Here is a 21,681-nt window from a genome sequence, read left to right as displayed (position 1 = left end):
TTTCACTACAATGAGGTGGGAGACTCATTCTCACCCTTCAGGGCAAACTCACCCTCTCCATGTATATAGGTGGGTCCACTCTCCTGGCCCAAGGTTTCTTGGCTTCAGACCCCAACTTCCATAGTTCTCACTCTGAAAACTTCAATTTGTCCCTTTTGTGTTCCCCTTTGTCCAGATTGGCAGTAATCTGTTTACACCAACAGTCTCTTCAAGCACTCCAGGATTTCCCCATCATTCTCTTCACAGTTCCCCCCAAATCTTCCCCTTATCCATCAAAAAAAAACCTGGCCCAACATGACTACTATTTTCCAACTGCAGCAGCACCCCACTTCTCCGGTACCAAATCTATTTTAGTTTGCTAGCTGCCGGAATGCAACACACCAGTAATGGATTGGCTTTTAATAAAAGGGGATTTTAGTTAACGTATAGTTCTTCAGAAGAAAGGCAGCTAACTTTCAACTGAGGTTCTTCCTTACATGGGAAGGCACAGGGTGATCTCTGCTGGCCTTCTCTCCAGGCCTCTGGGTTCAAACAACTTTCCCCGGGTGATTCCTTTCTGCATCTCCAAAGGCCTGCTGCTGAGCTGCGAGTGCCAAGATGAGGTGTGCTGAGCTGCTTGGGCCGCAACGGGCTGTGCTACATTGACTTGTCTCATTTAAGCTTCCAGCCAATTAAATCAAACATCATTCACTGCAGCAGGTATGCCTCCTAGCCGACTGAAGATGTAATCAGCAACAGATGAGGTGCACATGCCATTGGCTTATTTCCGTAGCAATAGAACTAGGCACCTTCACCTAGCCAAGTTGACACCTGGATCTAACTACCACACCAGTATTGGGAACTCACAGACATCTTTGGTTTTTACTGTTTTCAAAATGTTCCTTAAATGGTACTGACTTATTTTCTTAGAATTACTGTCCATAATAATGTATGAATACTATTTTAAAATGCAAAATTTAAATATAATTGCAAGTGTGATTTTCTAAATCGTGATTATTTTGTAACAATGGAGTTTTGCTTCAGCATTCTCACTTATAAAATATACACATTTATAAAGGTTTTTGAAATAAAAAAAGAAACATCTAATGAATACTAGCATTTTAGTAAATACAATATATTTATTTTGTAATATTTTCTCACCTCTAGAAATCAGGATGATCTGGGTTGATTACAATGAGATCTTCATTTATTAAGTTTTTGTTTATTTTTTACATGTAGTCAACCAGTCAAAGGGTGATGCATTCCACTCTCTTCATCATTTGACCTGGTTTGCTAATTGTCTCTCTAGCAAGCCAAAGTATTGGGGTATACAATCTTCTCCCCTAAATTCCTCAGCCTGCCTCTCTGTTCTCCTACTTTAATTCTAGTAGTCATCGTGGAAGCAGACAACAGGTTGTCCACATAAGAGCCCTAACATCAGTTCCATTAAATAAAAACTCATTTTTATTCTTCCTCTTGGGATATCAGAACAAAGAAAATATCGCTGTCACATTTTTCTTTGGGAAATACGCATGCCTTCCGATCCATTTCAATAAGAATTTATGAAGCGCCATGTCCAATATTAGGACTAAGAGTTGCCACAGGACAACTTGTGACATTCTCTTCCTTAGAAGTTAGAGCTAATGATGGCACCCCACTCACAGAGTGAAGGAAGCTGGGCAATCCATGTCCCACGAAGATCCACGGATTCAGACATGGCCATAATGAGAACTGGGTATTTTCCCAAGAGTAGATAAATGCATACGAATGGCTTTAACCTACATTTACAGGCGAGGTTTTAACAAGAGAGAATTAAAGGACTGAAAATTACCATACAAGAATAACTCATATTTAGTGAGAAGTCATTTGCTTTACTGTATAAAGGACAATTTTAACAAGCGTATACATAGAACAAAGGTATAATGAAGGTCAGGAATTTTGCTGGCTCAGTCAGTAATTCACTGAGAATAGCACAATTCTCACAAATCAATCTCAGAGAGAAAGCAATGTTACCTTTTCCATGAACATAAACTGTGAAATACTAGTGACTGTGCTGGAAGTAATACTGTTTAAGGCACTCCTCATAGGAAATATGGTCAAGATTCATAATTGCACAAATTTGGAGGGCCTTACATTTCTCATCACAAATTGCACTGCTGTCATAACTCACAAAGAAGTAATTATAGTATTTTATGAACTGCTTACTATCCAGGACTGCCAATTGCTTAGCTAATACATACAAACTTTTTGGCTGCAAATCTTCAATATCATAGGCCTGGGTGAGGATGTACTCCAGCGTCCAGTTGGATTCTTCCTTTAGATTAGCTTCTGTCAGGTTCAAGTAATACTGCCACATATCCTACAGTTCAAACAATAACAAAGTCTCATTCATTTCCTGGCACGTAAAGCTCTGCACAACAAGAAGAGGCCTTACCATGATCTGTGTGACATTTGTCACTTAACTGAAAGTTGTAGTCATTTGAAGAAAAAAAAAAAAAGCAAGAATTGGTTTCACGGAAAAAAGTCTTTATAATGAAAATAATCAAAACTATACAGAGAGACGTAAAAAGTAAAAAGCCTTCAAATCACACACCTCAGAGGTTGTGTATAAATCTATGGTGTGTTCGTATCAGGACACAGGAGCTGATTATTAAATTTTCAGGAATATTGTGAACCAGTTGTGTTACCATGGTAGCCTGAAATTGGCCATGATGGGAGACTTTACACCACAGAAATAGGCAAACACTACAAATCAAGGTGCTTTTTTCCCCTGGAAAACCAGTTGTTAACATTTACCAGTACTTGAGTCTTCAGAGCTTATGCTTTGCTTCATGTGCAAAAACAAACATGTTTATAATATACATACTTATTTAACTTCTTGCTTTGTCAAGAATGGACTCATACTAGACAAACAGTTATGCACTTTAAAAGATTATTTTATTTAGTGCTACATCATCGACACATCTCCATGTCAGTGCATAAACACATACACACACACACAAACATATCTGAGGTTTGGATCCAAGAAATAGGTAGCTGTTAGATGTCAAAGAATTTCTTTTAACTAGTTTATCGGTCACCTATTTTATTTCCTCATTCAATCTAGTATTTATGGATTAAATCAGATTTTTTTCTACACTACCTCCTTTATGAAAACAAATTATAGGAAAAAGTCAAAGCCATCTCCTATCAAATTTATCTAGGAAAGAAATGCAATTACATCAATGGAGACTATAATTGGGGTGAATTTTTTCCAATTTTATTTGTATAAAAGAACAGTTACTCAAGCTGAAGAACCCATTAGCTAAATATTAGCCTTTTGAGACTAAAGTGGTCTAAAGCATACAGCCGTGTGCACACTGAAGAACTCTGTCTCTCAGATAAATGTCTAAGTCAATTTTTTTCTTTTTCTCTTTTTATTTTATTTTTGGGTTTTTTGCTTTTGCTAATATTTACTGAGCACTTACCACGGTCCAAGCATTTTTCTAAGTGCTTTACATACATTTGCTCATTTAATCCTCACAATAAAGCTCAATGAAATCAGTAGTATTTTAATCTCCATTTTACAGAGGAGTGGACTGGAACACAAATGTAGTGATAGAGCTCATGAGAGATTATGGTTCCAAAGCCTACTCTCTTCTTAGCAGTTGTTCTGGTAAAAAAATAATTAATAACAAACATGGCTTAGTGAAACGTTTCAATATGCAAGCAAACCCGCAAAGTAGGTGCCACCCAAGCAAATCTTCATCGAAATAAAGTCATCAGAAGGACAGAAACAGTCTCCCAGAGGATCATCTCAAACTCACACCTAGAAAGTTCCGACAAATACCCCAAACATCAAAAATAATAAAGACATCATGAGATTTCAATATAAAATAAAAGTCACACTACTGTGCTTAGAAATATCCAACTAAACCGTTAACTGTGAAGACACACACTAACACAGAGTCAACCCTAAAACTGCACCAACTTACCAATAATTTATAATCCTGAGGAGCATACCGAAACAGTCTGACGCCAGGATTGTTGGTTTGTTTTTCTAGAACACCTTTCACAGGAGTAACAGCAGGAGCCACAAACAAAGAACTTAGTGGCCTTCCTAGATGAAACACAGATATATATACATTTTCTTTAAAAACTGAGTTTAACTATATTAAAAATATGAACAGTTTCTAGAGCAAGATGTTAAGACGTGATAGCCAAATAATTTGTGATACTTAATGGATTCTGATTTGAAAGTTAGGATTGAAAAGAGACATTTTTGAGAAAATAGGGGAATTTATAATTATGTATTTTTATTATGGATAAAAAAATAATAACATTATGCTTATTAGGTGATATTAAAGAATTATGGTTGCTTTTGTTAGGTAAGGTAGTTATATTGTGGTTATTTAAATTGATTTCTCTATATTTTAGCATCGCATACAGAAGCACATAGGGCTGAAATGATCTGATGTTTGGAATTCATTTTAAAATACTTCAGGGCGGGCCACAGTGGCTCAGTAGGCAGAGTTCTTGCCTGCCATGCCGGAGACCCGGGTTCGATTCCCAGTGCCTGCCCATGCAGGGGGCGGGGAACCTCAGCAAAGAAAAAGAAGGAAGATAGGGAAAAGTAAAGCAAATATGGCAAAATCCTGATAAATGTAAAATACAGGTTTGTTTTCTCTCTACTCTGTACTTTTAAATGTGTTTGTATATATAGTTATATATACTCTTATCTGTCTACTTTTATACACATATTCAAAAAACTTCCATGATAAAAACACCAGTGCATTATAGGTGCTCTTACATACAAAGTACATACACACGAATACACACCCACACAACTCAAAACTAGTTTGCTTGGTGGTTCTGCCTGAAACAATATTTCAGTAATTACATAAGAATAAGATTAAAGTGTGATATGTTTTATACATATTATACGACTAAATTTCTTCCCAAGGAAAAACAGGTATCAAAAGCTGAAAAAGAGGTCATTTCTACTGAGTCCATTCATTCCAGATGAAAGAGGAAAACAATTTAAAAATTTTCCCCAATTACTGAAAAAAATGCATATTGATTTTTCTCCTGCCTGATTAGCATAAAATCAGAACTCATATTTTGTTAATCTCTGTTTTCTGTCCTCAGGCTGAAGTAATCTTTAAAAATAGGCGATAACCCAAAATCATTGCTTTGTTTGCTGCCAGAGTTCCTTCTACTTACTTTCTTTTAAAGCTGACTGGGTGACAATGACATTAAGCACTTAAAAGTCAGAACTTAATGTCTTTTATTGTAAGTCATTGGTGTCAGGTATACTCATTTTTATAAGTTCTGTGAATTGTAAAACAAATCACATTAAAAGAAATTTGAGTCTGGAAGGGTAATGACAAATAGTACCATGTCTCTATTCAAGGATCTAAAAGAAAATTGGAGGGAGCTGAGTTTCAGAGACTTTTGTATTGACAGTAATTAAAAGATGCTGGCGCACAGAGCTTTTGTTGAAAAAACCCAATCGCGGGTTGTATTCTTTGGATAGATTGTGTGTGATGTTTGAATATATCTCAAAAAAACTGCATTAAGAAAAGCCAATTGTAGTTCTAACACTACTTGAGCACTCATAATATTTGTCATGCAACCATGTGAGGTAATTCTGAAAAGGTTGGTGCTGGCAACTTGATTTCATGAAACTTTTAAGTTAGTGGATTAGTAGAGTTACCAGATCCCCCCTGTTTTGCCTTAGCAATCTCAGACCAGGGAAGCATTGTGGAAAGGTCCTGCATCTTCCCAGCTTTGCATTAGCATCTTGGACAGAGGAGATGTAAATGGAATATCACATTACCTTTTTCATCTGAGAGAACCATAATGCTATCTCTGTGAGTGTGTCCGTAAAAGTGTCCGGCAATGATGTCGCTATATTTTCTAAAAATATCTACCAGCTTCTCATTGTAGTACCCTCTCATCGCTGTGACGCTCTCTGAGCAGGGCAGGTACCCCACCGGGATGTGTGCTATGATGTACACCTGAAAGAAGAAACACAGGGAGGTGAGAATCCATTCACATAGGAACCACAACTAAATGGCATTTGAATGCCCACAACTGAAAGCATCCAAATTCAAACTTAGTAAGCAAGTCTACCATCTCGCTTCTTCATTGCAAGAAAGAGACAAAACTATGAAACTATCAAAGCCACTGTGTTTGCACTCATCTCATTTAATCTACACTGTTGACAATATAAGTCACTATGCCCTTATGTCACAAATTTTTAAAATGCCCTCTTTCTACACGAACAAATGTCAACCCTTAAAGCATTAAAAGCAAAAAATAAATATTAAAAAAAACTACAAAGGGCGGGTCACGGTGGCTCAGCAGGCAGGAGTGCCTGCCTGTGATGCCAGAGGACCCGGGTTCGATTCCCGGTGCCTGCCCATGTGAAAAAAAAAACTACAAAAAAACCCCCAAAACTTTAGAGATAAGTCATAAAGTGTTTCTTATAAAGCCATCCTCAAATTCTAATACTTTTCTTAATACTTGACACCCTCTCCCCCCCAATTTCAATCCATATACTTGCTTAGTTCCCTGTTCATTCCCTGATGGTTTGGGTCCACATGAGCTACCTTCTCTTCATCGTGCCGAGAGCTGTTCAATGTATATTCCAGCCATTCAAGCTGACTTCCTGGGTCAGTCTTATTCAGAGTGACAATATTAGGGCCGTAATACAGGTTTGTGTTCAGACTGATGATCCTAAGGCTCGGATTAACTTTCTGTGAATAAAAGCCACCTATAAAAACAAATTCAAACACAATTGAGGAAAACACACACATATACCATTGTGAAGGCAAATTCTTAATTAAGGTTTATAATCCAGTCTAGAAGTCTGTCCTTATTTCTCACTGTTTACTAAGTTTACATACACTGTCATGAGATGAAAATTACATTTGACATTTATTGAAAACCAGTTACACGCCAGGCCCAGGACTTGCATATACCAAAGTAGCAAGAGTTGCATACAACACTGGTGGTTTGCAGCTGTGCATTCTCCAGGAAAGCATGGGATTAAACTTAATCTGCTCCTGTGGGCATGAACGCACGGGTGGGCGTGATGAGAATGCCTCAGTTAAGGCACGGCCCGCCTCGAGGAGGATGGGGTTTACCACTATTACTGGATTCCTTTAGAAGTGGAGTGAATTTCAGACAGGAAAGGGAAATGCCACAGGATGCAAGAAGGAGGAATCCAACAGAACCCAGAAGAGAAGAGAAAGCAGGAAAGACGGCCAACAGGGGGCCCAGGAGCAAGGGCTGTAGCGGCCAGCCCCTCAACACCAATCCCTTCCAATCCCCAGGAAGGAAGCAGTGCCTTGATGACGTCCTGATTTGGACTTTCTTTTAGCCCCAGAACTGTGTGCTAATAAACCCCCATTATTTTACCAACCCATAGCATGGCATTTGCTTAAACAGCCAAGGAAACTAGAACAAATATTTAGATGAGAAAAGACTTAAATGTTTTGGTGCCAGGCAATGAGTTATTGACATTTTATAAAAGAAAGATTCATCCATCATCTGTACTTTGGTATTATTGGAGAGTTAAGATGAAACAGATAGTTAAATCTCAAAATCCAAAGCATGCAAACACACGTGTAGTTTTCCAGAGAGTACTGAGAAAGGAATGGCAGATGAGCTAGAGCTGCCACAATCTCAGTGGGGAGGCGCTGAAACGCATGGCGCCAGCTCCTGTGACCCCGTGGTGGCAGAACATCCAAGCGCCCCAATGACACTCCCAGAGCTAAGCCGCTGAGACCTGGTCCTGCCTCCTGCACCCTCTCCTCACTCCCCAGCCAGGCCTTTCCTTGTGTTTCAGACACGACGGATGCCTGTCTCCCTGATTTCCTTCCTTCTTCCCTGTCATCTCATCAGCTTATGATTCTTGTACGGCTGCAGCAGTGCAGGTGGGTTTGAATGTGATGGAAGCTATTTTTGAAAAGCTGCCCTTTAAGGCTTTCAACATTAAACATGTACCCCAGTGGTTAACTGAAAAGTTGTCCTAAATCCATCCCTCTTAATCTTGATCCTCTTTAAGCCAGCATGCCGTGTTTAAGACCTTTTCTGCCCACCCCTCTACTTTCCACTGAGCCTCCTCAGAATGAATCCAGAGCATGTCTTTAGGAAGCCTGATCACTTCTTGTGACTCTCCCTTCAACCCACACACCTTTCCCAGGTGTCTTTCAGGTTCAGGGAACTAGGGCGAGTCAGGGTTCCCTAAATTAATCAGGACCATTAATTAATTCTAAGATGGCAGTTCTCAAATTCAAATATTCTGTGATTTGCTGAGCACTAGCAAAAAAAAAAATTGTGGCAAAGCCAAAGGTTTAAGAAAAATAAGCTACAACTGAAAGAATTCCAGCATTCTAGAATTTTAGGTTATTGACTTGATATAGTTGTCTGAAAAATTTCAAAGCCCCAAGGTTTTAGCTTAGCAGTTGAGCATTTCAGTCAAGCTCACAAAATGTAAGTGATTTACATCAAGATGGTTTGCGAGCCCCAGGCAGGGGCTCTGTCTACACCCTTGGACAGGGAAGGCCCACCCCTCAAGGCTGTTGCACCATTTTTCCAAGCATCTCAGGGTCTGTTTCAAAACCTTAGTAAACCTCACATTGCCAGCTTGGAGGTTTGCATGGACTTGTGCTGATGCAGTTAAAAGTAAGTGTCCATTCCTTCTTTTCCATCAATTCGCTAATTATAAGCACATGCTTTTATTTACATTCAAATCCAAAGTTCCACTTTGGCTTCATGTGGACCATAGCAACCTGAGGGGGGAAAAGATCAGAAAGAGTTCCCTGCAAGATTAACACGTTCACAACGGGTGTTTGTAACTCACTGTCCTTCAGAGCAACTGAGAGCTGAGGCTCTCGGCAAGGACACAACCCAATCAGATGAGAAAGATTTAAGTCTAAATGACATGAATAAAAATGAAGGTAAAATGGGGATGAGTCAGTCCTTTACTTACCTTTCCTTAAAGTATGAAGAGCGTCTTCATTCAGCCACGGTTTCCAAAGGTCAGCTACGGCACTGTACACTTTGCTGGTGATCACAGGCAGCTGATCCTGGACACACACGATATATCCCGTCATTTACACATTAAAAATACATATAGGGTAATTACTTCAAACATTATTTGAGCACGTATTACTACCCCAGGCATCTGGAGAGGCAAGAATGAATATGACTTATAACACAGGTGGGAGGGGGGACAAAATGTAACCAACTAGCTATAAAACAATGTCAAGGACTGCCAGGGAGGCCCTGGGATGCAGATGCAGGGACAACCACGTCTGCTCCAGGGAGTCCAGGTGGAGAGCCAAGAAGACATCTGACCCAGATGCAGACCCTCATGGTTCCAACAAGTTGACGAGAAAGGGTATCGAGGCAAAAACAGTGTCCCAGGCACAGACACAGATGCCTGGAAAGTGTGCACCATGTTCAGGGAAGAGCACGGGTGGTGGCGTGGCCAGGGCACAGCCGGTGGGCGGAAGCGGGCTTACTTAACAGACAGTGACGCTGGGCTGGAGTGCGAACACACAGTGCCTGGCCCAGTGTGGGAACAGGAGACGCTTCATATTCCCAAAACTGAACGAAGCCCTCTGAAATGTTAAAACTAATGGAAGGCTTCTTAACTCCCTGAATGAACATTTGCAACGTCATGCCCTTGCTTTGAAGAAGCCTCTTCATAGCAATATAATATCAATGGAGTTTGAATTTTTAGGAATGCATTATAAATATAAGGCATTGCTTTTATCATCATGAAGTGGAGAAAATGGAACTGTCTTTCTGAAAACATAAACTCTAAGGATAAAAGAAAATATTAAGAAAGCAAATTCTGAGTAAAAACCCAGAAGCCGATTGTGAAATTGGATAATCATTTCTATTTTTTGTTTTAAAGAATGATTTAAAAACTGATGCCCTTTTCTTCACTCTCCTTCTTCATACTGCTGAGATAGATCTATTTCTGAGAGGAGTCCCCCAATTAGCATTAATCAGAACACTCAGTCATTTTCTACAACATCCAAGTTCAAGGTGGCTTTTTTTAACTACCTAATACACAATGAAAAAATATATATACACACACTCAGGAAAAGTAATAAGCAAACAATTTGTTTTAACTGGAACTAACTGCCCAACATATATTTTCAGTGTGCCTGAGAGATCAGAGTCACCTCACTGAGTTTAACACAAAGGCTTAGGCCATTCTGGAGTTCGACTTAAAAAGGGTGGTAGTAATTACAATAATAACAACAATAATAATAATGGAAAAAACACACAGTGCTGACCATTTGTTAACTTTGGGATGGATGTCAAGATAGTGATATGGTCCTGTAAAATCTTAAAATTATATGCAGATCACCCTAGACTTTCTTCCCTACTTTACGTATGAGAAATACAAGTGCCAGAAAATTTGGGTGGCTCGTCCAGGGACAACTGGGTCTAAATTCCAGGTCTTCTGTCCATCTGATGTTCAACTGTCCTTCCACCACGCCAGTCTCAATCCTTTTTGGCTGTGACACGACCCCTGCCCAGAAACGAGGTGCAGTGGAAGGGAGCCAGGCACATGTGGTGTCACCAGTCTTGCCAATGCAGGAGTCAGTGGGGGTTCCAGCTCAGGGATCCCCTGGCTGCCCATGTCACGCCCACCACATGGACGTGCGTCTGTGGATGTCTGTCTGTGAAGCCTTGCAGCTCATAGGCACTTTTTTAAAATTTTTTTAAAAATACCAAAAAAACACTAAACAAATGCAAACATTCTTAACTTTTGATCATTCCGTTCTACATATATAATCAGTAATTCACAATATCATCACATGCAGCTTATAGGCTTTTAATGGAGAAGTTACACTTCGAATTTAATTGTTCCCAATATTCACCAGAATTAAGATAGCTGATCTCATCTCTAGAAGAATCTGTTTGGGGGCTTTTGATGTGACATTTGATATTTCTGAAACTGCAAGAAGAGAGGATGGCAGCTGAACAATGGAAAGAAAAAAAGTAGATATAAAGGCATAAGCTAGAAAGAGAAAAATTTAAGTACTTAAGGTATCCTTAAGCTGCCCAGTTTACCCTGGCTGTGCATTTAATCAGATATACATTAGATATCCATATCTTTGAATTATTAAAAGATTTGACCTTTCCAAAAAGAAGACAGAGATGAAGGTAACATAAAGCAAATCCTCAAAAGGGTTAGGAACATGTTTCTTTGGCCACTACTGAATGCCTACATAATACATGAACAACTGTAATAACCAGCACCTCCCTTATTCAGAGTTTATGATTTTCTGGGTAGTAACCAATCTACTAATCCTCAGGAAAACTTTGCAGGGCAGTTATTATTGTTTCCATTTACAAAGGAGGGGCCTATGAACAGGAGCACTTAGTGAATTGCCCAGATTGGTCACGCTAACAACAAATGGGACAGACTGGGGCTTCAAGTCTAGTGAGTGTGACTCTAGCACACCGCCCACCCCTCCCGCCACACCAGCCACCTGTCACAGAGGCAAATGAAAACAGTATGCACAGCCTTGGGGTGCCTGGCGGGTCTGCCCTAAGCCTTGGCACTGGGATGTCTAATATCTCAACAGTCCCAAAAGCTGACCCTAGGTGAGACGTGAGATGCGGACTCACAAATGCTCATGTATCGTCTCCTCAGGACCAGAGGCCAGTACCACCGTCAGGTCATACGAAGCTTGTCCTAGATTCCAACTTTTCAAAATCACCATAATCAGGCTACATTAGTAAAAATAACCAAAATCCCCATTCAACTCCCAGGTTACATGAGACGGACAAGAGATTCTAAGCAGAGACAATGTAGACAAAGAGAAACATGAAAATTAATAGAATGCACAGGAAGTATTGAGTATTCAGTCTGGCAAGAGGGGAGATGTACCAAAGGAGGTTGGCCCAATGGAGCACAGGGTCAGGGTGAAGACATCTGAAATAAGCATTTGTCTGGATGAGGGTGGGGGATGTGATTGTGAGAACTTGGACAAGAAGCTTAACATTTCTGGACCTCAGTTTTCCCATCTATGAAACAAAGGGCAGAGGTAGCCCAGCGGACAGCAAACTTTCTATAATGGGCAAGATAATAAATATTTTAAGCTTGTGGGAGGTGCTATCTCTGTCACATCTACTCAGCTCTGCTACTGTAACACAAAAACAGCCACAGGCAATACAAAAACTGAATGGATGTGGCTATAGTCCCAATAAATCTTGATTTACAAAAACAGGCAGTGGGGAAATTTGGCCCAGGGGCCATACTTTGGCAGCCCCTGGACTGAACGGCAATCTCTCGGCTCTCCTGCAGCTTTCAAGTCTGACATCCTGTGCTGGTTTGAAAGGATATATGTCCCCTAGAAAAGCCACGTTTTAATCAAAATCCCATTTTCATAAATGTAGAAAAATCTCTATCCAATACCGTATGTCTGAAACTGTAATCAGATCATCTCCCTGATGATGTGATTTAGTCAAGAGCAGTTGTTTAATTGGATTAGGTGACAACATGTCTCCACCCATTTGGGTGGGTCTTGATAAGTTTCTGGAGTCCTATAAAAGAAGAAACATTTTGGAGAATAAGAGATTCAGAGAGAGCAGCACCATGAAGCAGAGTCTACCAGCCAGCGACTTTTGGAGATGAAGAAAGAAAATGCCTCCCAGGGAGCTTCATGAAACAGGAAGCCAGGAGACAAAGCTAGAAGATGACACCGTGTTGGCCATGTGCCCTTCCAGCCAAGAGAGAAGCCCTGACTGTGTTCGCCATGTGCCTTCTCACTTGAGAGAGAAACCCTGAACTTCATCAGCCTTTTTGAACCAAGGTACTTTCTCTGGATGCCTTAAATTGGACATTTCTATAGACTTGCTTTAATTGGGACATTTTCTCGACCTTAGAACTGTAAACTACCAATTTATTAAATTCCTGTTTTTAAAAGTCATTCTATTTCTGGTATACTGCATTCTGGCAGCTAGCAAACTAGAACACATGCCCATCACTGGGCCCTGTAACCAGGACTAGCAGGAAGATATTTTGCACAGGTTGCTTAGGAACTTGTCTCTGCCTGGAAGCACATCTTCATTAGATAAACTTAATTAGTCTTGAATAAGGAACCCACCTCTCTGTTTCTTAAGATAATTTGCTCTATTTTTGGGTTTTTTTTAAGCACAATCTAGTTTAGATCAGAGCACACAGAGCTTTGCATACTTAACAGAAATTCCTCAAAATGAAAACATTCATCAACATTAACTTTAATTGTTAACCCATTATAGAAATATGAATGAATAAAATTTTTTAAAAGAAAGGGAAATAAAGGAAGATTATGAATGAAGACTGGAAGTTATAATCTACAAAGTGGATGCCATGCTTCTTCCTTCCCCCAACAAGACATGCTACTGACATAATTTTGGCACTACTAATGGGAAAAAATCCTTTCAACACTTCTGGAAATCGAGGCAAATTTACCTGTGGCCAATAGTCATGATTTCCCAGTGCAGGGAAAACCTGGAGATTTGGGAAGTGATTCTGGATAGTGGTTGTCATATTAGCAATCACATTTATGACCTTGTCTGTCGAGAGTTCTCGCACTGGAACGTGAGGTGGGCTATCCCTGAAAAGGAGACACAACAGCAGAGAACAAAATCACTTTCTACACAGAGCCTCTGGGCTCACAGATTCCCACCATAAAGCAGAGCAGATGCCATGACAAAGAGTTGATAAACTACTCTTCACCTCCCTCTCCCCCACAGAGAATCCCATACAAAATAAAACTACTAAAAATGCCATGCAAGAGAAACTGCCTATTTCACTTCCTGATGGAAGATTTATGAGAGGCTGCCATCCTACCCAAAATATGTAGTAATGAAGAGCACAGAGTTCACAGCCAAATGCCTGGATTCAAATCCTGGCTGTGCCACTTACGAGCTGCGTGGGAGCTCCTGTGAGCAAGTTACTTAGATGCTCAGTGCTTCCATTTGCTTATCTGTAAAATGGGAATAATAATAACACCTACTGTTAAGGTTAAACAAGCTCTGATTATAATTAATTAAAGCAGTGCATGAAGTAAGCACCTGTGAGTATTAGCTATGATAATTAGTCCATCTACTGGAAACCACTGGCCTCTTCACTGTAATTGAACTAGTCAATTACACCACCAGATGACAATGCTGTACAAAACTGCCTTCACAGGGTAACTCCCACTGTCACCCTGTTTTTTGTTTTTGGTTTTGTTTCCTTATGTAATCAAGACCTGTTATCAAATTAATCAACATTTCCAGACATTTGAACAAAAATGTGCTATTTATGGCTTCCATCTCTTATAACACACACATATTTCTAAAGCCGGTATTCCCCAAAATACAGGGGGGTTAGATTTTTTTCTTATCTTGGATAATGTTGATTAATTCTATCTAATGTTTTTTTATCCAAATAATTCTCAAAAGGCAATTAATCTTCTTATGGAATTCAGCATTCGAATGAAGCTTAGGGCACTGCAGATAAATACTGAGCAACTAAGGGCTCTGCATCTTATCACTTACCCTGTCCATATCATGAAAGATGCTTCTTGTCCTGAATTTTTAATAAAATCAAATGCTGACAAAATCAGCTGATATGGAGAATCACACAGAACGTCTCCAAAAGGGCCAGGATTGGAGGCATTTGCACCTTTGGATGAAGAGCACACTTTTGTGTGGTCATCCGTGATGTGGTAAGTGGGATCTAAGTGTAAGTCAGTCACATGCCAAAACTGTCCTGTTGATTAGAAAAGAAATTCTGTTAATACGAGTTCTCCTTCAGAATCCCCGCACGAATATTTACTGTAAGCCTAGAGTCAGCTGCCCCACCCTGGGAAGGTCCTAAGGATTTAAATCGTCCAAAGTCCTGAAGTTAAATCCCACCCTTCCCTCTGAGAAGGTGAGGATCCAAAGGATGTACTAGGTGAGAGCAGGGGGAGTACAAGAGCCACACAGCAAATCTGTATGAGGAAATATGTGCAGGCCTCCTGCTGGGACGTCAAATTGTAACAGCACGCTGGGTCTCAAAAGCATGTCTCCTGGCAGAATTTAAGGCTGTAGAGATGACATTTTCTGGTAGAAAGAGGGACATAGAAATATGATATGGACTGTTAAGGCTACACACTGAGAAGATGGCAGAACCAGGAAATAAACCTCACTTCTAACTAATTTGCACAACCTTGCCTCACAACCTTAATGTAATAAGAATATAAATCTTGAATATTAGCTTTTAAGCTAAGAAGTAGGAATTTCCTGAGGTTCTTCAAAAAGGAATTTAATAGAGGTGCCTCTTTTACCATAAACATCTATAAAGTGTTCATTATATTAAGGAAAGCAGTTAAGGAGGACACTGACAGTAGGTTCTCGGGTAGAAGCCAAAACACTGCTTAGAAATCATTCTGAAAGAGATTCATTTATTGCAGAGAATCCTACCACATAAATCACTAGTAGCATCTCATTTATTGAGCATTTACTATATATCAGGCACTGCAATAAGCAACTGAAATATACTACGTCATTTCATTTCTCAAAACAACTCCCTCAGGTAGATATCATCGTTTCATTTAGAATTGAGAAACTAAGACTGAATCAGTTAAGATATTTGCTCTAATAGTCACAGCTAGTAAAAGACAAGTCAGTATCTGAACCCCCATTCGAAGTATTTCCATATATCATCAACAATTTTGCTGCACCCTCAAAAGCAATTTTAAACTTGCTTTTAAAATTTCAATCATAATATTGAAATTCCATCAGATTTATTTTTTGAGTTCACTTCAATTATCACTGACCTACATCAGAAACATATCAGCAGTGATGCAGCAGTACACAGGACACCTGCAGCACTTGGCATGCAAAGTAGAATGCAAATCTTTACCTATAAAGGATGCTTTATAAAAGGTGGGTCTGTGTGTGAATAAACACCAGAAGAAAACCCAAAGCTGCCACAGGAAAGTGAAAGCAGAAAACAGCTGATTTGTTAAGGTGGTAAAAATGTGAGGACGTTTTTGGCTGTGTTTCACCCCAATGTTGTTGTTTCCAGGCAAGAAGTGGTAGAGAAAGGTCCAGAAGAAAGTAAACATAAAATAATCTCTGTGGCCAATGACTAGGTACTTAGTCACCATCTGAAAATAAAAATGCCAAGAGTAATTTGATTTATTTTATCCCAAAATTCAGAAAATACCCTAACATCTATTTCCAGCTCAGACATCCTTTATCCAGGACACCAAGTGGAGTTGGCAAAAAGCTCAGACTGATCCTGGAGGCTGCTCCTCCCTGTGGTATTAATATATAGTCCATCTCACTGCCAGGTAAGCGGGTGTCTCTTTTAGCACATAAAACATTCAGGTGGAGGAGACTGTGTATGAGAGGGTACCGCATGGTGGCCAAGACTGTGGCCCAGGGTCAGACTGCCCGGTTCCAGTCCAAGCTCTGCCACCTGCTTTGCAACCTTGGCCTCTGTCTCCTCCTCTGTAAATGGAATACTAGGGCCTGATATACGAGAATTACAAGACTTAAAGCTAAAGCATTTAGAAGGTGCCTGGCATCTAGTAAACTCTCTCAGTTTTATTGCTGTTTTTCTGTAACCCAAAATCTGGAATTTGAAAATGAACTTTGTTATTTGCAAGCATTAGTTAAACTTCATTGAATATTGATTATGTGCCGAGCACTGCATTTTAGACTTTACTTGTATTAGCTCATTACCACCTCCACTTTACAGATAAAGAACTGAAGCGCGCAGAGATGAAATCCAAGGCACCTATTTCATAAGCAACAGAGCCAGGCTATGTATTCAGGAAATGTGATTCCGGAGGTGGGGTTGCTTGTGAGGAGTGCACACGCCATTTCTCTCTGTGTCTCCACACTCCAAAATCCTCAGTCTCACTTTCTTCACATGTAAAATATATGAGAACACCTGTATGTGTGACACATGGGTGACGATTAAGGAAAATGAGAGAACAAGCACATTAAATTTTTATAAGCCAAACTGAAATGCAGTAAGGTTACACCCTGCTGATGGAAATAGTGCCTGTAATTATATGTCCCCAGCGTTTTAGAATATGTCTGACCTTCTGTAGAACCTCAAAAATGATTCGTTAATTCAGTAATAAAAGTTGAACCAGAACTGGAATCCCCTGATCTCCAGTCTGGAACTCATTCTGCTCCCCACCTTGCCAGACAGATAACTGATGGCAATTATTTAGATTCACTGAAGGATTATTTTTAAATAGAAGCCTAAAACAGAGCTCCAGAGGGTCCCTAACCTGGGATCCACGAATAATGGCCCGCTAATGAAATTGCATACAAAATGCTGTTTGTCTCCAGGGCCAGGGACCCGGCCTGTGACAGAGCTCATACTCCAATACAGGTCCCCTGTTCAAAGCCAAGTTCTTTTCAGGAAACCACAGTGACTTTCTTGTTCTACAAACAGTATTTTAAAAGAACGTAACAAATATTTGTGTGTATGTGTTAAGGTATCTACATAAACATGGATGCAATGTGGCTCACATTACACAGAGACTATCTTTAAGTCAAAACAAATGTTACAATTTTTTCTAGAGAATCTATTGAACCATAGGAGGCAGATTAGATAGGAAAGGAGGGAGGGGGAAGTGATCCTAAAATTTATAACAAAGTTCTTCACTCAGGTCTTAAAAAGAACCAATGAAAAGTGCAGCTCATCAATTCCTTATTAGCATAATCAGAGGGGGGAAGAGCCCCTCCAAATCCTTCTGATGAAGGAATCTCAAACTCAGAGTGCTTCTCCTTTGGAGAATGCCCACACTCATGTTCGAGTGCGTACTTTCACTGTGCTTTAAACTTTCTGGCTGTACACACAGGCTAGTCTTTGGATTCTTTGACTGTACACATTGATTAATCCTTGAATTCTTTCCTGCAGTTGGGTCAAAAACCTTCAACGCATGAGTCCCTGGTGGAGATTCGCGACTTCTCCAAGAATAACCAGGGCCCTCCAGCATCATATCATTCAGATGTCTGGATTCCTGGTGGGTGTTTGAAAACAGGATTTTTGTTTGTTAGTTCATAGGTCGATTCCAATGTACCAACTACTCCAGCAGGTCTCTGATCAGTGCACTTGTAACAGTAACTTTTTAAATGTAACCTTAAAACTTAAGCAAGCTGAAAACTGTAACAGTAGCCTTTAAATGTAACCTTCAAAGCTGGAAGCAGGCTGTAAAGAGACTGCTCTTAATCTTGTTCACAAAGGAAGGTTATATAAATATAGAGCTTGAATAAGCTTTCATCTATTGCTCTAGACCTCCCAGATAGGAATAAACCTTTCATCTGTCTCCCTAGACTGGGAAGCATCTTTCCCAGGTGTCACATAGGACGAAAATCCTGAAGGAAATAGGAAGTAACTGAAATTTCTCCAGATCTCTGTTTCTGTAAACTAAGATGATGATCTGTCGTTGTCTCTGATGGACATAAAATCCAAATGAAAAAATCACTTAGTGGAGGATGATTTGAGAAATATTCCCAGTACTGCTGTGTAAATAAATTCACTTTAATTTCTTCCTCAGCTCCATTCAGTGTAACTTTCGTTCGCCCCACAAGGAAAAGTGACAAACCCAGATTTGGGAGTGCTCCTTTCTCCACACTCTACCTTCTGGGGTTGTAGCATCCTCAGCCCCAGGACTTGGGCAGAGGGCTGACACCACAAACTGCACAGAAAAGTGAGTAAACAAAGGCCAGTCATGGGGGGGGGGGGGTGTAAAATAAGTAAAGGATTTCAAAGATTATATGGGGCATGAGGTAAGGGTCAAGAGGAAAATGCATAGAATAATATATACAATCTGTTGCATCAATATTTCAGACTTATGAACTTCAGGTACCCTCTCTCCCTCCCCAGTAGGAGGTGACTCAGTGTTGTGGCCTCCCAATCAAAACTTCCAGGAAGAAATGGAGAGTCACACAGCCACAGAAAATTCTGTCAGAGCCTCTTTGCCCAGAAACAATCAGATCCTTAAAACCAAAAGGTGAATTTGCCTCTAGTGAGTCTCCTGCAACCAGAGACATTTTAATAATCCTAAATAGTCATATAATTACAGAACCATAACTCCACCAATAATAAAAGCAGAGCTGGCATACAAAAAAAAAAATCCTTCTTTTTTTTATGACAGTCATTCCCACAGTTGAGAAATCAGATTTACAGTTCTTACTTTAAACAGCCTGACAGCTGAGTCAGTAGGACTTGGCTTTCACCCAAAGAGGAGAAACCTACACAAGGGCATTGCCCAAAGGGTAACAAAGGGTGAGAGAGAGAGACAGAGAGACAAAGAAGTCATTTTCCTCAGAGATTTCCGGAAGAAAAAGAGAGGGAGAGAGCGAGAGAGAGGGACAGACCTAGGGAAGGAGAGAACGCCTGGGCACTGAATACCGCCCCGCACCTCGTCCCGGGAAACTAATCCGAACACCACCTCATTTATCAAATATCAGAGCAATTAATTTTAAGGGGAGCGGGGGAAGCGGACACCTGATCTTTGAAACAGAAGGTCAGATGGCATCATATAATCTCTCATCAAACACCCCCCTCTCCTCTAGACCCGCGGTTCTCGGGCTCGGGTGTCCGGGAGAGTCACCCGCAGCACGTGGTAAGCGCGGGGGCCATCCCTCCCCGAGCGTCGGTCCGCAGGTCCCGGCTGGGGCGACGAAGTTACAATCCTAACAGGTTAGGGGACGCTGCGGCCGCTGGCCTGGGGACGCACTTGCAGAGCCACTGCTGTGCCAGGCGCAGGGTGTGCACCCTGGGGGGAGGGGGGTTGGGGGCTCCGCAGGTCCCCCTCCGCCCTAGACAGATCCGTCCTCGGGGCGTGCAGCTCTCCCAGCTTCCCCGCTCCGCGAGAAGCCGCTTCTCCCACTGACCCCCCCTTCCACCCCCCAGCCCCCCACCCCCACCCCCAGCCCCCCACTCGGCAAAGGAGCAAAGCCCCGGGGGGCGCCGAGTGGAAGCGAACGCAGCCGGGGAGGAATCGGCGGACGCGCCACCCACCCCCTTGCCCGGGACGCCCCCAGCCGGGCCCGGCCCCCTCGGCGCCCTCCCAGCGGGTCCCTCCCACCCCGGGGGTCCTGGCGCCCCGCCCCCCCAACTCTGCGCCCGCGGCGGGTCCCGGGCGGGGAAGCGCGAGCTGGACTCACCCACGGCGGGCGCCAGGGGCAGCCCCAGGCCGGGGCGGCCGGGCCAAGCGGCCAGCAGGCAGCAGACGAGCGCGCGCAGCAGCGCCATCGCGGGACGGCCCGGGGAGGTCGCGAGGTCCCGGCCCAGCGCGGCGCGCCAGGCGGGGCTGGGGAGCGGGGCCGGGGCGGGCGGGGCGGGGGCGGGGCCGCGGCGGGTGTAGACGCCCTGCCCAGCGCGCGCCGGGCGGGCCTCGGAGGCTGGGCCCGGCTGCCCTTCGGCTTCTGAGCGTCCGGGACTCGCTTGAACAGGAATGTCCTTGGGCCCGCCGCCCGCGATGGCCTTCCCTAAATGCCACCTTGCCCTCAGCGGACGGGGCGGCCCAGGAGAGGGACAAGGAGCCATGAAGTGGGGTGTGGAAAGGCAGGAGGGCCGCGGAGATTGGGGACAGAGCAGTGGATCCCCAAGAGTGGTGCATGAGCGCCACCTGGGAACTGGAGTTCCTGCCCGGGCGCCGGCCCAGACCCGCTGAACCCGAAACTCGGGGGGCCCGGGACCTTGTCGAAGCCCTCCGGCGGGTGGTCATGTTGCGGAGCGCTGCAGAGACACTGTTTTCTAAGCTGTCTGAGAAGGTCTCAGAGCCGCGTCCTGAACGTTCCTGAGCTGAATGAAAATCTTAAATGGAGGTGGTTGATTTTACTCTTCCAAGAATCTTGTTCAAAATACTTTTACAAAGGAGCCAAGATCTCCAAACTGGGTGTTTCCTACGTTTTTTTTTTTGTTCCGGAAATACTATCATTCATGAGGCTGCTGACTTGCTCGAGAATACAAACCCTATAATTTAAATTCCTTTGAAGAAGAAGGTATCCTCCTGGCAACTAACCTCCTAAAAAATGTGCATGCGTTTCTGTTTTGCTTCCCGTGTAATTTACTGGGAGTGTGTCTCATGAAAAGGGCTTTGAAATGGGAATCAAGGAGCCTCACTTTTCTGGTTCAAGTCCCGCCTGCATTTGAGGATGATGGAAAAGCTGTGCGAGAACCGAAGTGCTTTCTAGTTGTAACCCAGAAATCAGGATTTAAGGGATGAATTTTGATTACTAAATCGTTATATAAGTATTCCTTTTTTGCTTTCTGGCGTATCGCAATAGACAGGGAAATACCTGAAATCTCTGAATTGTGATCCAGCTGCCTTGGTCTTTGATACTGGCTGCACAGCCCTTCCCTCCTGCCCCTGTGTTGTAAAAACCTTGTGACTAACCTTCATCTGTACCTAATTATCCAGTTTTTCAACTTTAGAGTCTTGTATTCAGTAAAGATAGCTCTTAATGTTTATTAATGCAGGGTCTTGTGTCCACCCCAAGTCCCAAATTGTCTTGATGTGGGAGACTGGATCTAACTAAAGTGGGCCTGCCTGACTTGTGCAGTAGCTCCGACTTTAACCTACAAGTCACCTAGACCTCATCCTGCCTTTTTCTTTCATACAGTCCGGGACTAAGCATGTAATTAAGCTGTGCATGCTCAATAATTAGATCACCTCCAGTTGCATCATC

At 42.1% G+C, this 21,681-nt stretch overlaps 1 protein-coding gene across 3 annotated transcripts; it reads right to left on the bottom strand.

Annotated features, from left to right (window-relative positions):
• Positions 1 to 1,829: 1,829 nt before the first annotated feature.
• Positions 1,830 to 20,263, bottom strand: SMPDL3A (sphingomyelin phosphodiesterase acid like 3A). 3 transcript variants are annotated; one of them, XM_077162796.1, is made up of 8 exons: positions 20,155 to 20,263; positions 14,527 to 14,740; positions 13,454 to 13,598; positions 8,960 to 9,056; positions 6,573 to 6,736; positions 5,798 to 5,978; positions 3,954 to 4,078; positions 1,830 to 2,338 (listed from the first exon to the last, which is right to left on the bottom strand). In XM_077162796.1, exons 1-8 carry the CDS (start codon positions 20,240 to 20,242, stop codon positions 2,021 to 2,023), a joined length of 1,332 nt encoding a protein of 443 aa, XP_077018911.1. In that variant the 5' UTR covers positions 20,243 to 20,263; the 3' UTR covers positions 1,830 to 2,020. The 3 variants fall into 3 exon arrangements, with proteins under 3 accessions (XP_077018911.1, XP_077018912.1, XP_077018913.1); XM_077162797.1 differs by lacking the exon at positions 14,527 to 14,740 and having other exon boundaries at positions 20,155 to 20,237; XM_077162798.1 differs by lacking the exons at positions 14,527 to 14,740; positions 20,155 to 20,263 and adding an exon at positions 13,910 to 13,928.
• Positions 20,264 to 21,681: the final 1,418 nt, after the last annotated feature.

The sequence above is a fragment of the Tamandua tetradactyla genome, chromosome 5 (genome assembly GCF_023851605.1).
Source record: "Tamandua tetradactyla isolate mTamTet1 chromosome 5, mTamTet1.pri, whole genome shotgun sequence".
NCBI lineage: Eukaryota > Metazoa > Chordata > Mammalia > Pilosa > Myrmecophagidae > Tamandua > Tamandua tetradactyla.
This window is presented reverse-complemented; position numbering and strand designations above follow the sequence as displayed.

Excerpts from the sequence above, each read along its gene's own strand:
- SMPDL3A (XM_077162796.1), bottom strand. The coding sequence starts at position 20,242 with ATGGCGCTGCTGCGCGCGCTCGTCTGCTGCCTGCTGGCCGCTTGGCCC. Across the intron at positions 9,057-13,453 it reads ATCATGACTATTGGCCACAG|GATCAGCTGCCTGTGATCAC; the intron begins GTAAATTTGCCT and ends GTGTGTGTCCAG. Across the intron at positions 5,979-6,572 it reads CTCGGCACGATGAAGAGAAG|GTGTACATCATAGCACACAT; the intron begins GTAGCTCATGTG and ends TTCTTCTTTCAG.